At 37.2% G+C, this 20,591-nt stretch overlaps 1 protein-coding gene across 4 annotated transcripts in view; it reads right to left on the bottom strand.

The window, feature by feature from the left end:
• PARPBP (PARP1 binding protein) overlaps positions 1–20,591 on the bottom strand; it is an 80,346-nt gene that overhangs the window by 51,733 nt on the left and 8,022 nt on the right. For 3 of the 4 annotated variants that reach the window (XR_009209171.1, XM_032168871.2, XM_032168870.2), the window contains exon 3: positions 1,747–1,980. Coding sequence is in view for 3 of the 4 variants with exons in the window: in XM_032168871.2 (XP_032024762.1) it covers positions 1,747–1,980 (234 nt within the window). In the remaining variant the exon portion in view is untranslated. The remainder of the gene's footprint in view (positions 1–1,746; positions 1,981–20,591) is intronic. The other variant, XM_032168872.2, reaches the window with a different exon arrangement.

Raw genomic sequence — 20,591 nt, forward strand, 5'->3', positions numbered from 1 at the left:
ATGACATTTGGAGAGAGTCTCCCACAGAGACAACCTCAAACTTGTACCCTGATATATATCATACTATAACTTAACCCACTCAAATGAGGAAACTTATTAGAGGACTTAGACAAGGGCAAGGAATAGAAGGAAAACAATGTGCCCAAAGACCTCAGGTAGATTATATTGTTACTGGTTTTTAAGATCTTTGTTTTTCCTACAATCCAATACTGATATATGATTAAGCCTCTCTAAATCAACTATGTGAAAAACAGACAAAAATCATCTCTGTAAGCAAGCAAATAAAATATAGCTAAGGAAGAATTTAAAAAGCTATCTTTACAAGTATCCTTACCACAGTGTAGTTGTACATGTGTGTGGATATGTTTTGAGGAAGCTGTAACAAAGCAAAGGTTTTTGTGATAGTTCAATGAGGCAAAGACAGCAAGCTGCCTGCCAATATGTGATAGTTCAATGAGGCAAAGACAGCAAGCTGCCTGCCAATATCCATTCTCCCTTTCTTCCCTAGTAATACAGCTTTTGTTTTTATTCTGGCAAGATATTACCCAGAAAAAGATCTATATTCGCCATCCTCCCTTGCAGCTTGTTGCAACCATGTGACTAACCTTTTGGCAATAAGATGAAAGAAAAAGCTATGTACCCTTAAGAGAAAAGCAAAGTGCTGTTCTTCCTTACTACTTCTTGGTACAAGGAATACCAGTATAATGAATATAATGGCTGGAGCTCCAACAGTCATCTTGGACCATAAAATGGTCTTGAGCGTAGGGACCAAGGACTAAAATGGGCAAGCAGAATGACAGAAAAAGTCCAGGTCTCTGATAACCATGGAGCTATCATATCAGTCCTGGTTGCATATCTTCAGACATCTTATATAAAAGAGTTATACTTTTATTTTCTCTAAATAACTATTGTAGTGGAGGTTTCTATGACAATCGGCTAAAACAGTGTTCCCAAGTATTATATTGAAATATTTACAAAATAATTGAATATCTTACAAAATATAGTAAACATTTTCTTCTAATTCCAGCTACAGTTATTTATTGCCACTATTTAACTACTACTTTATTGGCACTCAGTAAATGTTCAAATAACTAAAAATATTTCCAACACTTTAAAAATAACTAGATGTGCCCAAATATATTCTAAAACAGTTTATAAATTCTAACATAGACAAAACCAAACTGCAAGGGATACTACTCCATTTAATTTTTAAATTTATACTCCATTAAAAAAATGCTTGTGCAAAAAAAAATGCTTGTGCAAAAAAGGAATAGTCTATTATCTCATGTATATTGCATAATACTATATTCATAAAATAAATGACATTCATATGTAGTAAAATAACATTATTAATCCATAGAAAAAGTCATACCAATCATTTATCCAACATATGCCAAATGAACAGATGCACATTAAATCAAGAAAGTGAAATACAAAAGCAATCTTTGACATGATTCAAAAAGAAATCAGGCATTTGGGACTAATTTCTTTGCTACAACTTTTTGGTCTAATAAGAAGCTATTCTTATAGCAACTAAATAACAATAATACAAGTCCAAGAAAATTTACCACCAAAATATTTCTTTCAAGTAATAAGTAGCTTTCAGGTAGCTAAATTTTCCCATTTTTAACACGATTCACAAAGCAAAAACATTACCAAGTTACTATAACTGGTGATACTATAATTCAAAATAAATAGAGCTAAATTTTAATTTGATTAAAATAGAATTGTTTAAAAAATACTTACAGGGGATATTGTGTTATAATTTTCACAATTAGAAGTCAAAGCCCTACATTTTTGATAAACATCAATCAGATCTAACATATTACTATTCTTCAAGAAATCATCATAAATCTTCCTAATGTCCTCATAATGGTCAGTCATGTCCATATTTTCAACTGGTAAGTTCAGTTTCTCATGGAGCAAGTATTTCCATGTCAATAAAACATCACTGAGAGAGACTGTAAATTCTCCACTGTGCTGAAAAAGATAATGCCAAAAAAAAAAAAAAAAGATAAAGTTGGGTACCAGAATATTCAATAATTTATAACTGAGATAAGAAATACAAATTAAATTTTGGTAAAGTCTACATTCAATTTTTGTGGGTTTGAAGAGAACACCCAAGTTGAACTATGAGACAATTTTGGAAACCAGATATAAAAGAAAAAGGTTTTCATGATTTTATAAAATATGAACAACTAAGTCAAGTTTGCACATGACAAAACTGGTAAATACATAGCCACTATTACATTTCTTGAAATTCGTCAAATTTCTTCTACCTAAAATGGATGGATGGGTGGGCAGTAAACTATACTTAAGTACTACTGATGGGGGAAAATTTTGATTCTTTTTAGTTCCTTTTAGTTCTTTTGGCTAATCTATTTTTAATCTCATATTTAAAATTCTCATTGCCATAGTGAATTCCCACATAACACAATATTCCAAGGATTTAATCGTAAAATATGGTCAGAAAGATTAATTTTTTAAAATTATGTTTCATTACTATTACTAGGAAAGCAAAACATCAGTGCTAAAACCTTGAGCCATTGCTTTTCGGCCTTTTGGCTAAGATCAAGTGTAAAACCTTGAGCCAGAGATTAATTTTGATTCTTCTCAGCTCATGGACACATGAAACTGTAACAAACAAGTGCTAAAAAGACACAGGTTTCTTTCTATAAGTTGTCAGATGTTAGTAATCATGCAAAATTATTCTTTTTCTTTCTCTTTTTTGACAGAATTTCTATTTTTCCCATGAGAAATAAAACACATTATAACCTGGTTACGGTGACATATAGTTGCTTAGAGACCCACTAATGTTACCAACATGTTTGCATGCTAATATTTTATCTAACTATAAAGCTTTCTTTAAAGTCTTCTTCAACATCTGCATAATAAATTCTCTCAGTGAACAAGCTGAAAGTTTTTTTTTATTGATTCCATTCTGCTCCCTCAATATTCTAGAAATTAATAACGATGCCTTCCAAAAGCTGCCAGCCCTAATTCAGCAAAAATTAAATTCTAACTACTCCATTCTAATACGTCATGAGTACTAAATATTTTTAAGTATCCATACATGGTTTATGAAATGTAATACATTGCTGTCTTCCATAGTTAAGCTCCTTTAATATTTTAGTAGTTTCCACTAAACACCAAGATCTGTCCATTCATTGCATTTGAAGAAGGGTGGGTATTCGAGTACAACATAGTTCACTAGAACTAAACTACAATATAAACTTTACACAACAAAAACGGAAAGAAATCAAGTACTCCTAAATATTATTTTCTATATATTTGACCCTTTTAAATCTACATTTTTATACTTCCTATAATAATTAGCCACTGTTACTACTTACTATCCACATTTAAGACTAAGTGTCTGAACTGCCTTAAAATAAGCAGCTCTTTACTCATCTATATAAACACAACTAAAAAAATTATCCTCACTGTCCTTAGTGCAGGGGCCTGTTGTGTCATGAAAATGGAAATTAATTCTATTTCATGCAACTAGTTCAATGAATAACCAAAAAAAAAAAAAAAATCAGTAACTCTCAAACATTGGATCTATTCTCCAAATGTAGGACATATTTGTAATTTTCCAGCATTGTACCAAAAACTGTACACTTACTCCCCAACCCCACAAAGGTTACACGTCAGAAAATTTCCAATGGTACTTAAATTAAATAAATCCAGTTATTTAGAGTTCTAAAACTAAACTGTTTTATCTCAAAAATTCCTAACACTATTTTTAGTCTGACATCCTTCATGTTTAAAATAAATTAAGATTTTGTGTAATGTAAATGCACAACTTATTCTTACCCTTTTGACTATAACTAGTTAAACTATGCAAGCTCTTGATCTTGTGAGAAACAGTTTTGACTAGATTAACAGTGTTTATACTGGGATTGTAAAAACATTTTAAATCCAAATAAAAATGCACTCCAGATATCAGTTTTCATGATCAGGTGCCCACCATGACAGCATATTCTATTATTCAAACCAGTAACAACTGATTGAGAGAGTCTGTGGTCAAATCAGAAAATATTTTGCTAGGAAAACATGCCAGCTGGCTAATATATGAAGAAAGTTCAAAATGTTCACCACTTTAATTCTCTGATGGACATAAGAAGGATTGTATTGCACAAGAATAAAATGAGAAAATCAAGAGTTACACATTTTCCAGAGCATTTGTAGTTTGCACATTATATCATATTGTTGTAATAACTCAAAATTTTAAATAAACTTTACATTTTTAATTGACTAGACATTTTGTTGTCATTACAGAAAAGATAGGCCTACTTAAGAGCACTAATGGGCTATGTGACCTTGGGTAAGATACTGAAACCCCTGAGTCAGTTCCCTTGGTTATAAAATGAGATTACACAGACTAAATAACACCTGACAAATGATAGTAACCAAAAATGTCAATTTCCTTTCTCTTCTCCTATTTAAAGTAAAATCATTGTTTTGAGGGGAAAGAGTGGTGATAAAACGTAATACAATTTTAAAAACCTGTTTATTCTTGTTAGTTCACAGTTACATCATTTTCAAATCTGACAATCACAGGTACTGTAATTGCTTTCCATAAAGGTATAAAATTAATACCTTCATCTGTTTTATGCAATGGAATATTGTAAGTTTCTCAATAAGACAATTTAAGGCAAAAAACAAAAAAATAGCCTCTATTAACAAGATTGTCAGTCAGATACAAACTAAGAAGCTAGTTCCAAAGAAAGAAAGCCAAAGTATTATTTGCCTCCTAATAAAGTCATACACATTCGCCATATAATGAAGTCAAAAGTCCTCAATGAATCTATAAAGGTTAAATCTTTAGGAGGAGGTTCCAAGATGGCCGAATAGTAACAGCTACAGTCGCTCCCAGCATGAGTGACGCAGAGTCGGGTGATTTCTGCATTTCCAACTGAGGTACCAGGTTCATCTCACTGGGGCTTGTCAGAGAGTGGGTGCAGTGCATGGAGCATGAGCAGAAGCAGGGCGGGGCACTGCCTCACCCAGGAAGCGCAAGGGGTCGGGGAACTCCCTTTCCTAGCCGAGGAGAGCCGTGAAAGACGGCACCTGGAAAATCGGGACACTCCCACCCTAATACTGCGCTTTTCCAACGGTCCTAGCAAACAGCACACCAGGAGATTATATCCCGCACCTGGCTAAGAGGGTCCCACGCCCACAGAGCCTTGCTCACTGCTAGCACATCAGTCTGAGATGGAACTGCAAGGCAGCTGGAGGAGGGGCGTCCACCATTGCTGAGGCTTCAGTAGGTAAACAAAGTGGACTGGAAGCTCAAACTGGGTGGAGCCCACCACAACTCAAGGAAGCCCACCTGCCTGTGTACACTCCACCTCTGAGGGCAGGGCATAGCTGAACAAGAGGCAGCAGAAACTTCTGCAGACTTAAACGTCCCTGTCTGAGAGCTTTGAAGAGAGTAGTGGTTCTCCCAGCACAGAGTTTGAGATCTGAGAACAGACAGACTGCCTCCTCAAGTGGGTCCCTGAACCCCAACTAGCCTAACTGGGAGGCACCTCCCAGTGGGTGCCCCTCTGAGACGAAACTTTCAGAGGAAGGATCAGGCAGCAACATTTGCCGTTCTGCAATATTTGCTGTTCTGCAGCCTCCACTAGTGATACCCAGGAAAACAGGGTCTGGAGTGGACCTCCAGCAAACTCCAACAGACCTGCAGCTGAGGGTCCTGACCGTTAGAAGGAAAACTAACAAACAGAAAGGACATCCACACCAAACCCCATCTGTACGTCACCATCATCAAAGACGAAAGGCAGATAAAACCACAAAGATGGGCAGAAACCAGAGCGGAAAAGCCAAAAATTCTAAAAAGCAGAGCGCCTCTTCTCCTCCAAAGGAACGCAGCTCTTCACCAGCAACAGAACAAAGCTGGACAGAGAATGACTTTGACGAGTTGAGAGAAGAAGGCTTCAGACGATCGGTAATAACAAACACCTCTGAGCTAAACGAGGATGTTCAAACCCATCGCAAAGAAGGTAAAAACCTTGAAAAAAGATTAGACGAAAGGCTAACTAGAATAAACAGGGTAGAGAAGACCTTAAATGACCTGATGGAGCTAAAAACCATGGCACAAGAACTATGTGATGCATGCACAAGCTTCAGTGGCTAATTCATCAAGTGGAAGAAAGGATATCAGTGATTGAAGATCAAATTAATGAAATGAAATGAGAAGACAAGTTTAGAGAAAAAAGAGTAAAAAGAAATGAACAAAGCCTCCAAGAAATATGGGACTATATGAAAAGACCAAATTTACATCTGATTGGTGTACCTGAAAGTAACAGGGAGAATGGAACCAAGTTGGAAAACAGCCTTCAGGATAGTATCCAGGAGAACTTCCCCAACCTAGCAAGACAGGCAAACATTCAAATTCAGGAAATACAGAGAACTCCACAAACATACTCCTCGAGAAGAGCAATTCCAAGACACATAATTGTCAGATTCACCAAAGTTGAAATGAAGGAAAAAATGTTAAGGGCAGCCAGAGAGAAAGGTCAGGTTACCCACAAAGGGAAGCCCACCAGACTAACGGCGGATTTCTCGGCAGAAACTCTACAAGCCAGAAGACAGTGGGGGCCAACATTCAACATTCTTAAAGAAAACAATTTTCAACCCAGAATTTCATATCCAGCCAAACTAAGCTTCATAAGTGAAGGAGAAATGAAATCCTTTACAGACAAGCAAATGCTGAGAGATTTTGTCACCACCAGACCCGCCTTACAAGAGCTCCTGAAGGAAGCACTAAACATGGAAAGGAACAACCGGTACCAGCCACTGCAGAAACATGCCAAATTGTAAAGACCATCCATGCTAGGAAGAAACTGCATCAACTAACAAGCAAAATAACCAGCTAACATCATAATGACAAGATCAAATTCACACATAACAATATTAACCTTAAATGTAAATGGGCTAAATGCTCCAATTAAAAGACACAGACTGGCAAACTGGATAAAGAGTCAAGACCCATCAGTGTGCTGTATTCAGGAAACCCATCTCACATACAGAGACACACATAGGCTCAAAATAAAGGGATGGAGGAAGATCTACCAAGCAAATGGAAAACAAAAAAAAAGCAGGGGTTGCAATCCTAGTCTCTGATAAAACAGACTTTAAACCAACAAAAATCAGAACAGACAAAGAAGGTCATTACATAATGGTAAAGGGGTCAATTCAGCAAGAAGAGCTAACTATCCTAAATATACATGCACCCAATACAGGAGCACCCAGATTCATAAAACAAGTCCTTAGAGACCTATCAAGAGACTTAGACTCTCACACAATAATAATGGGAGAGTTTAATACCCCACTGTCAACATTAGATAGATCAATGAGACAGAAAGTTAATAAGGATATCCAGGAATTGAAATCAGCTCTGCACCAAGTAGACCTAATAGACATCTACAGAACTCTCCACCCCAAATCAACAGAATATACATTCTTTTCAGCACCACATCACACTTATTCCAAAACTGACCACATAGTTGGAAGTAAAGCATTCCTCAGCAAATGTAAAAGAACACAAATTATAACAAACTGTCTCTCAGACCACAGTGCAATCAAACTAGAACTCAGGATTAAGAAACTCACTCAAAACCACTCAACTACATAGAAACTGAACAACCTGCTCCTGAATGACTACCGGGTACATAACGAAATCAAGGCAGAAATAAAGATGCTCTTTGAAACCAATGAGAACAAAGACACAACATACCAGAATCTGTGGGACACATTTAAAGCAGTGTTTAGAGGGAAATTTATAGCACTAAGTGGCCACAAGAGAAAGCAGGAAAGATCTAAAATCAACACGCTAACATCACAATTAAAAGAACTACAGAAGCGAGAGCAAACACATTCAAAAGCTAGCAGAAGGCAAGAAATAACTAAGATCAGAGCAGAACTGAAAGAGATAGAGACACAAAAAACCCTTCAAAAAAATCAATGAATTCAGGAGCTGGTTTTTTGAAAAGATCAACAAAATTGATGGACCACTAGCAAGACTAATAAAGAATAAAAGAGAGAAGAATCAAATAGACACAATAAAAAATGATACAGGGGATATCACCACCAATCCCACAGGAATACAAACTACCATCAGAGAATAAAATAAACACCTCTAAGCAAATAAACTAGAAAATCTAGAAGAAATTGATAAATTCCTGGACACATACACCCTCCCAAGACTAAACCAGGAAGAAGTTGAATCCCTGAATAGACCAATAACAGGCTCTGAAATTGAGGCAATAATTAATAGCCTACCAACCAAAAAAATTCCAGGACCAGATGGATTCACAGCTGAATTCTACCAGAGGTACAAAGTGAAGCTGGTACCATTCTTTCTGAAACTACTCCAATTAATAGAAAAAGAGGGAATCATCCCTAACTCATTTTATGAGGCCAGCATCATCCTGATACCAAAGCCTGGCAGAGACACAACAAAAAAAGAGAATTTTAGACCAATATCCCGGATGAACATACATGCAAAAATCCTCAATAAAATCCTGGCAAACCAAATCCAGCAGCACATCTAAAAGCTTATCCACTAAGATCAAGTGAGCTTCATGATGCAAGGCTGGTTCAACACACATAAATGAAGTCCATCAATAAATACCTAATAAATGTAAAATAAATGTAGTCCATCATATAAACAGAACCAAAGACAAAAACCACATGATTATCTCAATACATGCAGAAAAGGCCTTGGACAAAATTCAACAGCCCTTCATGCTAAAAACTCTCAATAAATTAGGTATTGATGGGACATATCTGAAAATAATAAGAGATATTTATGACAAACCCACAGCCAATATCATACTGAATGGGCAAAAGCTGGAAGCATTCCCTCTGAAAACTGGCACAAGACAGGGATGCCCTCTCTCACCACCCCTATTCAACATAGTGTTGGAAGTTCTAGCCAGGGCAATCAGGCAAGAGAAAGAAATAAAGGGTATTCAATTAGAAAAAGAGGAAGTCAAATTGTCCCTGTTTGCAGATGACATGAGTGTATATCCAGAAAACCCCATCGTCTCAGCCCAAAATCTCAAGCTGATAAGCAACTTCAGCAAAGTCTCAGGATACAAAATCAATGTGCAAAAATCACAAGCATTCTTATACACCAATAACAGACGGAGAGCCAAATCATGAGTGAACTCCCATTCACAATTGCTACAAAGAGAATAAAATACCTAGGAATCCAACTTACAAGGGATGTGAAGGACCTCTTCAAGGAGAACTACAAACCACTGCTCAATGAAATAAAAGAGGATACAAACAAATGGAAGAACATTCCATGCCCATGGATAGCAGGAATCAATATCGTGAAAATGGCCATACTGCCCAAGGTAATTTATAGATTCAATGCCATCCCCATCAAGCTACCAATGACTTTCTTCACAGAATTGGAAAAAACTACTTTAAAGTTCATATGGAACCAAAAAAGAGCCCACATTGCCAAGACAATCCTAAGCAAAAAGAACAAAGCTGGAGGCATCACGCTTCCTGACTTCAAACTATACTAAAGTCTACACTAACCAAAACAGCATGGTACTGGTACCAAAATAGAGATATAGACCAACGGAACAGAACAGAGCCCTCAGAAATAATATCACACATCTACAACCATCTGATCTTTGCCAAACCTGACAAAAATAAGAAATCGGGAAAAGATTCTCTATTTAATAAATGGTGCTGGGAAAACTGGCTAGCCACATGTAGAAAGCTGAAACTGGATCCCTTCCTTACACCTTATACAAAAATTAATTCAAGATGCATTAAAGACTTAAATGTTAGACCTAAAACCATAAAAACCCTACAAGAAAATCTAGGCAATACCATTCACGACATAGGCATGGGCAAGGACTTCATGACTGAAACACCAGCCAAAACTGACAAATGGGATCTAATTAAACTAAAGAGCTTCTGCACAGCAAAATAAACTACCATCAGAGTAAATAGGCAACCTACAGAATGGGAGAAAATTTTCGCAATCTACCCATCTGACAAAGGGCTAATATCCAGAATCTACAAAGAACTTAAACAAATTTACAAGAACAAATCAAACAACCCCATCAAAAAGTGGGGGAAGGATATGAACAGCTACTTCTCAAAAGAAGACATTTATGCAGCCAACAGACACATGAAAAAATGCTCATCATCACTGGTCATCAGAGAAATGCAAATCAAAACCACAGTGAGATACTATCTCACACCAGGTAGAATGGTGATCATTAAAAAGTCAGGAAACAACAGGTGCTGGAGAGGATGTGGAGAAACAGGAACACTTTTACATTGTTGGTGGGAACATAAACTAGTTCAACCATTGTGGAAGACAGTGTGGCAATTCCCCAAGGATCTAAAACTAGAAATACCATTTGACCCAGTGATCCCATTACTGTGTATACACTCAAAGGATTATAAATCATGCTACTATAAAGACGCATGCACACATATGTTTATTGCAGCACTATTCACAATAGCAAAGACTTGGAACCAACCCAAATGTCCATCAATGATAGACTGGATTAAGAAAATGTGGCATATATACACCACGGAATACTATGCAGTCATAAAAAAGGGTGAGTTCATGTCCTTTGTAGGGACATGGATGAAGCTGGAAACCATCATTCTGAGCAAACTATCACAAGGACAGAAAACCAAATGTTGTATGTTCTCACTCATAGGTGGGAATTGAACAATGAGAACACATGGACACAGGATGGGGAACATCACAAACCAGGGCCTGTCGTGGGGTTGGGGGAGTGGAGAGGGATAGCATTAGGAGATGTACCTAATGTAAATGACAAGTCAATGGGTGCAGCACACCAACATGGCATATGTATACATATGTAACAAACCTGCACATTGTGCACATGTACCCTAGAACTTAAATTTAAAAAAAAAAAATCTTTAGCAGTATATAACTGCTATAGAGGCATTATATAATTCAAGCTAAAAAATTTTCCCCCTCAAAAAACGTGCTAAAAACCTAAAACTTAAAGGGTATTTTAATGTATCTTTTCTTTTCTCCCACTTTAACAGTTAAGAAAAAACAAATACGCCATTAGACAGACTAACAACTCTACTAGGTATTCAAAAGTTTTACTGCAGTCAAATTCAGTTGTAAGAATTATACTTTAAGACTCATGTTCTCAAACTTCAGAGAATTAAAAACCTACGTGGTGGCTCACACCTTTAATTCCAGCATTTTGGGAGGCTGAGGCAGGTGGATCACAAGGTCAGGAGATCGAGACCATCTTGGCTAACATGGTGAAACCCTGTCTCTACTAAAAATACAAAAAATTAGCCAGGTGTGGTGGCGGGTGCCTGTAGTCCAGCTACTGGGGAGGCTGAGGCAAGAGAATGTCATGAACCCTGGGGGCAGAGTTTGCAGTGAGCGGAGATCGTGCCACTGCACTCCAGCCTGGGTGACAGAGTGAGATTGTCTCAAAAAAAACCAAAAGAGAAATCTAAATAGAGCTCAAACACCGGATAAAAAATGTAAGTAATGGATATATACAACCAACTCTATCTACTTTTAATTACTATATGCTACTCACGAATGCACCTGCAGACATATATGTATGTTGTTTCATATTGCCTGGAAGTCTGAGCACAGTTGAGGATGCCTAAGCTAACTCTGTATGTGGAAAGTTGAAATAAAACTGAACTGCAACCTACCACACCACTACACATGTGCACACACATACAAGAACTGTGAAAAGCTCAGTTGCAACTCACCTCTTATTTCCCACCCAGAGTCTGAACTTTCACACTGAATTAAGTGAATTAGCAAGTAGAAAATTAGCATGTAGAAAGAGACACTGAGTGACTGAGTGCTACATAGACAAATCCTGAAGAAAAACTGACTTGGATTGAATATTTCAGTATGTGAAAATTGTTACAATGAGGGCTAAATGTTTTTCAGGGTATATTTCACTTAGCTTGTTGATAAAATCTATTTATTTCTTTAGAAGTAATTCATAAATAAATGAAAGGAGGTGATTTGAATATAGTCTGATTCCAGAATAACATCCTTCAATCACTATACAATACTGATTCTGAAAAATTGCCTCAATTCCTCTCTCATTATTTTCCAGTGTATGGTCACCAAGGTTTAACCCTTAGCTAGTCTATTTATTCAATATTCTCATGATCCATCATTTACCTTAGTACTTTCTTCACACTACTAAAGAAGAATAAATTAAAATAAAAATAGGGTATCTAGCTTAAGTTACTGAGTGAACAATGGCACATGCCAATATAAGTAAGAATATGAATGGGAAGGTCAGTTGAAAAAGCAATGTGCTCTATTTTAAAAACTGATGTGGGAGAGACTCCATCTCAAAAAAAAAAAAGATGTGGAAACAGTACAGGGACATCAAGGTAAAGGTGATCAACTGGATTTAAGACTCAGGAGAGTGGTATCTCACATAAATGCAGGTAGAACAATGTAAGGGAAATGCATCCAGTGAAAGTAGGTAAAATGGAGAAAAGGTAAAACTTGTAGGTAAAACTAGAAGATACTGAAAGAATTAAGATCACTCTACCCCCAAATTATGCCACCTGGTAAAATGAAAATCTAGGCTAAAAGTACTTGAACAACAGCAGGTGCAAGATGATCACTATGAACTTCCTTCTGTTTCTTCCAAGCAGAAGACAAAATTCCCAGGTGAAAGATATCCTCTTTATACAAGTAACAGTCTTATCATCAAGGAGTGTAAGCTGAGGTCCAGGGAAATCTATACAAATCTTATTAAACTAATCATTATTTCCTGGCCACTACTCCATCCAATTAAATACCCTAGGCCAAGTTCCTTTGCCTTGTCATTTTTTTTTTTTTTTCTTTTTTGAGACGGAGTCTCACTCTTGTCTCCCAGGCTGGAGTGCAGTGGCGCAATCTCACTGCAAGCTCCACCTCCTGGGTTCACACCATTCTCCTGCCTCAGCCTCCCAAGTAGCTGGGACTACAGGCGCCTGCCACCACACCCGGCTAATTTTCTTGTATTTTTAGTAGAGATGGGGTTTCACCGTGTTAGCCAGAATGGTCTCAATCTCCTGACCTCGTGATCCACCCTCCTTGGCCTCCCAAAGTGCTGGGATTACAGGCATAAGCCACCATGCCTGACCCACATTTTCATTTTACTACTCTTTCTCCAATTCAGTATGTAAGTGTTCAACTCTAACTTGTCTTTTGGTCTTCATTTCCTTATGCATATTCCTGTGCCATGTAATAATTCTATTAAATTTGTATGATTTTCTCCTGTTGATCTGTCTTATGTCAATTTAATTCTCAGGCCCAGCCAAAAAACCCTAAAAGGGTAGAGGTAAAATTTTGCCTCCCTTACAGTACCAACAAAATTTATAACAAAGAGAATATCTAAAATACATATAGAAATATTGCAAATAAGAAAGAGGTCAGACACAGTGGCTCATGCCTATAATCCCAGCAATTTGGGAGGCCGAGGTAGGCGGATCCCTTGGGCCCAGGAGGTCAAGACCAGCCTGGGCAACATGGAGAAACCCTGTCTCTATAAAAAATAAAAGAATTAGCTGGGCATGGTGGTACGTAACTGTAGTCCCAGCTACTTGGGAGGCTGAGGTAAAAGAATCACCTAGGCCTGGGGAGGTCAAGGTTGCAGTGAACTATGATTGTGCCACTGCACTCCAGCCTGGGCGACACAGTGAGAGCCTGTCTCACAACAAAAACAAGAGACAAAAACAACTCAATAGTAAAATAAGAAAAGGATATGAACAGAAAGTCTATGAGAATACCTACCTACTGGCCTCATAAAATGAGCTGGAGAGTGTTCCCCCTTCTGCGTGCTTTTGGAAGAGTTTGAGAAGGATTGGTATTAGTTCTTTAAATGTTTGGTAGAATTCAGCAGTAAAGCCATCAGGTCCTGGGCTTTTCTTTAATAAAAGACTTTTTATTACTGATTCAATGTCCTTACTTTTTATTGGTCTATTCAGATTTCCTATTTCTTCATGATTTAGTCTTGGTAGATAGTACATGTCAAGGAATTTGTCCATTTCTAGGTTATCCAATTTGTTGGCACATAAATTGTTCATAGTAGTCTTTTATGACCTGTTTTATTTCTGTGGTATCAGTTACAATGTATCCTTTTTCATTTCTTATTTTTTTTTTTGAGTCTTCTCTTTTTTCTTAGTTTACCTAAAGGTTTGTTGATTTTGTTTATCTTTTCAAAAAGCCAACTCTTAGCTTCATTGATTTTTGCTATTATTTTTTAGGCTCTGTTTCATTTATTTCTGCTCTCATCTTTATTATTCTCTTCCTTCTGCTAAGTTTAGGCTTAGTGTGTTCTTTTCCTAGTTTCTTTTGGTATAATGTTAAGTTTATTAAAGATCTTTTTTTTTTAAATGTAGGTGTTTATTGCTATAAGCTTTCCTCTTAGAATTGCTTTTGCTCTATCCCATAAGTTGTGGTATGTTGTACTTCTATATTTGTTAAGGTTTTTTAAAATTTCCTTTCAATTTCTTCTCCGAACCATTGGTTAATTTCCGCATTTGTTAATTTTCCAAAATTCTTCCTGTTACAGATTTCTAGTTTCATACCACTGTAATCAGAAAAGATTCTCAGTATGATTTCAATCTTCTTAAATTTGTTAAGACTTGTTTTGTGGGCTAACATATCATCTGTCTTGAAGAATGTTCTGTGTGCACTAGGAACTCTTCCAAAAAAATGAAAAGGGAATACTTCCAAACTCATTTTATGAAACAAGCATGAACCGTACTCCAAAGCCACACTAGGACACCACAAGAAAAAAAAATTAGAGGACAATATCCATAATGAACACATATGCAAAATTCCTCAGCAAAATACTAGGAAGCCAAATTAAACAGCACATTAAAAGGATCACTCATGATGATAAAGTCAGATTCATACCAGGGATGGTTCAACATATGCAAATCTATAAACAAAACATGGCACATAACAGAATGAAGGACAAAACACTATGATCATCTCAAAAGATACAGAAAAAAAATCTGACAAAATTAAATATTCTCTCATTATAATAATTGTCAACACATTAGATGTAAAAAAATACTTCAACATGAGAAAGGCCATATATGACAAACTCACAGCTAACATCATCCTCAATAGTGAAAAAGTTGAAAGCTTTCCCTCTAAGAGCAGGAACAAGACAAGGATGCTTACTCTTCCCACTTCTATTCAACATAGTACTAGAAGGTGTAGCCAGAGTGGTTAGGTAAGAAAAAGAAATAAAAGGCATCCAAATTGGAAAGAAATAAGTGAAACTGTTCCTGTTTACAGATAACATGTTCTTATATATAGAAAACCATAAAGACTCTACCAAAAACTTTAAGAATAAACAAATTGTGTAAAGTGACAAGATACAAAAATCAAAATACAAAAATCAGTATCATTTCAATGCACTAAAAACAATCTGAAAAAGTAATCCAGAAAACAATCCCATTTACAATAGCTATAAAAACAAAAAATTTTTACAAATAAATTTAACCAAGAAGATGAAAGATCTGCACACTGAAAACTATAAACATGGATAAAAGAAATTAAAGAAGACACAAATATATGCAAAGTTATCCCATATTCTTGAACTGGAAGAATTAATATTGTTAAAATGTCCACATTATCCAAAGCAATATACAGATTCAATGCAATTCCTATCAAAATTCCAGTGCCATTTTTGACAGAAATAGAAAAAACAATTTTAAAATTTATATGGAACTACAAGGGACCCCAAACAGCAAAAACAATCTTGAGCAAAATGAACAAAGCTGGAGGCATCACACTACCTAACTTCAAACTATACTACAAAACTATGGTAATCCAAATAGCATGGTACTAGCATAAAAACATACAGATAGACCAATGGAACAGAATTGAGAACCAAGATATATACCCACAAATTTACAGGCAATTGGTTTTGAAAAAAGATACCAAGAACACCTAATGGGGAATGAACAGTCTAATCAATAAATGTTGGACAACTGGGTATCTACCTGCAGAAGAATGAAATTAGACCCTTATGCCTTTTACAAAAATCAACTCAAAATGGATTTTTTCTTTTGAACTTTTAAGTTCAGGGGTATATGTGCAGGTTTGTTACATAGGTAAATTCATGTCATAGGGGTTTGTTGTACATTTTTTTTTTTTTTTGAGACAGGGTCTGTCACTATCCCTCAGGCTGGAATACAATGGCATGATTTCAGCTTACTGCAACCTCCACCTCCTGGGTTCAAGTGATTCTCCCACCTCAGCCTCCCAAGTAGCTGGAATTACAGGCACATGCCACCATGGCCTGGCTAATTTGTGTGTTTTTAGTAGAGATGGGGTTTCACCATGTTGGCCAGGCTGGTCTTAAACTCCCGACCTCAGGCGATCTGCCTGCCTCAGCCTCCCAAAGTGCTGAGATTACAGGCGTGAGCCACCACGCCCAGCTGTACAGATTATTTTGTCACCCCGCTATTAAGCCAAGTGCGCATTAGTTATTTTTCCTGATCCTCTCCCTCCTCCCACCCATCACCCTTCAGTAGGCCCCAGTACCTGTTATTCCCCTCTGTGTCCATTTGTTCTCATAATTTAGCTCCCACTTGTAAGTGAGAACATGTGGTATCTGGTTTTCTGTTCCTGCATTAGTTTGCTAAGGATAATGGTCTCTAGTTCCTTTTCCTGCAAAGGACATGATCTCATTCTTTTTTACAGCTGCATAATATTCCATGGTATATATGTACCACATTTTCTTTATCCAGTCTATCATTATGGCCATTGAGGTTGATTCCAAATCTTTGCTTCTGTCAACAGCACTGCAATAAACCTACACATGCATGTGTCTTTACGATAGAATGATTTATATTCCTTTGGGTATATAACCAATAATGGGATTGCTGGGTCAAATGGTAGTTCTGTTTTTAGTTCTTCAAGGAATCTCCACACCGCTTTACATAATGGTTGAACTAATTTACACTCCCCCAACAGTGTATAAGTCTTCCTTTTTCTCCACAGCCTTGCCAGTACCTGTTTTTTGTTTTTCTTTTGAGACAGTCTCGCTCCATCACACAGGCTGGAGCGCAGTGGTGCAATCTGAGCTCACTGCAATCTCTGCCTCTCGGGTTCAGGTGATTCTCATGCCTCAGCCTCCCAAGTGGCTGGGAATACAGGTGCATGCCACCACGCCCAGCTAATTTTTGTAATTTTAGTAAAGATGGGGTTTCACCATGTTGGCCAGGTTGGTCTCAAACTCCTGACCTCAAGTGATCCACCCACCTTGGCCTCCCAAAGTGCTGGGATTATAGGTATGAGCCACTGTGCCCAGTCACCTGTTACTTTTTGATTTTTTAATTATAGCCATTCTGCTGGTGTGAGATAATATCTTATTGTGGTTTTGACTTGCATTTTTTTAACGATCAGTGATGTTGAGCTTTTTTTCATATGCTTGTTGGCCACATGTATGTCTTCTTTTGAAAAGTGTCTGTTCATGTCCTTTACCCACTTCTTTTTTTTTAGGTTTTGTTGTTGTTGTTGTTGTTGTTGTTGTTTTTCTGAGATGGAGTTTCACTCGTTGCCTGGGCTGGAGTGCAGTGGCGTGATCTCAGCTCACTGCAACTTCCGCCTCCCAGGTTCAAGTGATTCTCCTGCCTCAGTCTCCCGAGTAGCTGGAATTACAGGCGTCTGCCCCCATGCCCGGCTAATGTTTTGTATTTTTAGTAGAGATGGGGTTGCACCATGTTGCCCAGGCTGGTCTGGAACTCCTGACCTCAGGTGATCCGCCTGCCTCAGCCTCCCAAAGTACTCAGAGTACATGCATAAGCCACCACGCCCAGCCCTTTGCCTACTTCTTAATGGGATTCTTTCTTGTAAATTTGTTTAAGTTCTTTATAGATACTGGATATTAGACCTTTGTCCGATGTATAGTTTGTAAAAATTTTCTCCCATGCTGTAGGTTGTCTGTTTCCTCTGTTGATAGTTTTGTTTGCTGTATAGAAGCTCTTTAATTAGATCTCATTTGTCAATTTTTGCTTTTGTTGCAATTGCTTTTGGCATCTTCATCATGAAATCGTTGCCCATGCCTATGTCCAGAATGGCATTGCCTAGGTTGTCTTCCAAGGTTTTTATAGCTTTGGGTTTTATATGTAAGTCCCTCATCTTGAGTTGATTTTTGTATATGGTGTAAGGAAGGGGTCTGGTTTCAATCTTCTGCACATGGTTAGCCAGTTATCCCAGCACCATTTATTGAATAGGGAATCCTTTCCCCATTGCTTGTTTTCATCAGCTTTGTTGAAGATCAGATGGTTGTTGGTGTATGGTCTTATTTCTGGGCTCTGTATTCTGTTCCATTGGTCTATGTGTCTGTTTTTGTACCAATACCATGCTGTTTTGGTTACTGTAGCCCTTTAATACAGTTTGAAGTCAGGTAGCATGATACCACCAGCTTTCTTCTTTTTGCTTAGGATAGCCTTAGCTATTTGGGCTCTTTCTGGGTTCCATATGAATTTTAAAATAGCTTTTTCTAGTTCTATGAAGAATGTCACTGGAAGTTTGACAGGACTAGCATTAAATATATAAATAGCTTTGGGCAGTAGTCAAGCCTAGAGGCAAATCAGGAATGCAACCTCATTCACAATTGCCATAAAAAGAATAAAATACCCGGAAATACAGTCAACCAGGGAGGTGAAAGATCTCTACATTGAAAACTACAAAACACTGCTCAAAGAAATCAGAGAAGGTACAAACAAATGGAAAAACATTCCAGGCTCATTGGCTAGGAAGAATGAATATCAGAATGGATTAAAGGCTTAAATTTAACATTTGAAACTGTAAAAGTCCTAGAAAAAAACAGAGGAAAAACTCCATGACATTGGTCTGGGGAATGGTTTTTTGGACATAAACCCAAAAGCACAGACAACAAAAGCAAAATATAGATTAATGGGATTATATCAAACTAAAAAGCTTCTGCACAGCCAAGGAAACAATCAACAGAGTGAAGAGACAACCTATGGAATGGGAGAAAATATATCCAAATCATGTATCAGATAAAAGGTTAATATCCAAAATATATAAGAAACTCAATAAGAAAACAACCCCATTAAAAAAAAAAATGGGCAAAAGAGCAGGATGCAGTGGCGAATGCCTATAGTCTCAATTACTTCAGAGGTTGAGGCAGAAGAATTCTTGAACCTAGGAGTCCAAGTACAGCCTGGGCAACATATTGAGACTCTGTCTCCAAATAATAAAATGAATTTTAAAAATAATCTTTTTTTAAGAATTGGACAAAGGATCTGAATAGACATTTCCAAAAAGAAGACACATAAATTGCCTAGAGGTATATAAAAAATGCTCAACATCACTAATCACCAGAAAAATGCAAATAAAAACCAAAGTAAGTTATGACCTGTTAGAATGGCCATTATTGAAAAGACAAAAGTGTTAAAAAAAAAATGTGAAGAAAAGGGAATCCTTTGTATACTGTTGGTAGAAATGTAATTAGTATAAGCATTACAGTATGAAAGTTTCTCAAAAAATAAAACTACCATATGATCCTGCAATCCCAATACGGGGTACATATCCAAAGGAAATGAAATCAATAGTGAAGAGAGATCAGGACTCCTATGGCCATTGCTGCATTGTTCACAATAGCCAAGATATGGAATCAACCTAAGTATCCATCAGTGGATGAATGCTGCGTTGTTCACAATAGCCAAGATATGGAATCAACCTAAGTATCCATCGGTAGATGAATGGATAGAAAACGTGGTATATATACACAATGGAATGCTATTCAGTCCCATAAAAGAGGGAAATCCTGTCGTTTGTAACAACATGGATGTACCTGGAAAACATTATATTAAGGGAAATAAGGCAGGCATAGAAAGACAAACACCACATAATCTCACTTACAAGTGGTGTGTTAAAAAGTTGAACTTACAGGCCAGGCACGGTGGCTCATGCCTGTAATCCCAGCACTTTGGGAGGCCGAGGTGGACAGATCACGAGGTCAGGAATCAAGACCATCCTGGCTAACACGGTGAAACCCCATCTCTACTAAAAATACAAAAAATTAGCCGGGTGTGGTGGCGGGTGCCTGTAGTCCCAGCTACTAGGGAGGCTGAGGCAAGAGAATGGCATGAACCCAAGAGGGGGAGCTTGCAGTGAGCCGAAATCGCGCCACTGCACTCCAGCATGTGAGACAGAGTGATACTCCATCACAAAAAAAAAAAAAAAAAAAAAAGGTGAACTTACAGAAGTAGAAAGACAATGATGGTTACTAGGAGATGTGGGGGCACTGTGGGTAGGGTGGAAGGGGAGATACTCACCGAAGTATACACGATTTCTGTTAGGAGGAATAATTTCAAGAGATCTATTGTACAACGTGGTGTTGCTAGTTAATAACACTGTTGTATCCTTGAAAACTGTTCAGAGAATACATTTTAATTGTTACCACAAAAATGTTAAGAATGTGAGGTAATGCATATTAATTTGCTCAGTTAAGCCATTTCACAATGTATACAAATTTCAAAATATATTGTACATGATAAATAAATACAATTTTTTGTCAACTTAA

The sequence above is a fragment of the Hylobates moloch genome, unplaced genomic scaffold (assembly GCF_009828535.3).
Source record: "Hylobates moloch isolate HMO894 unplaced genomic scaffold, HMol_V3 SCAFFOLD_12, whole genome shotgun sequence".
NCBI classification, from domain to species: domain Eukaryota; kingdom Metazoa; phylum Chordata; class Mammalia; order Primates; family Hylobatidae; genus Hylobates; species Hylobates moloch.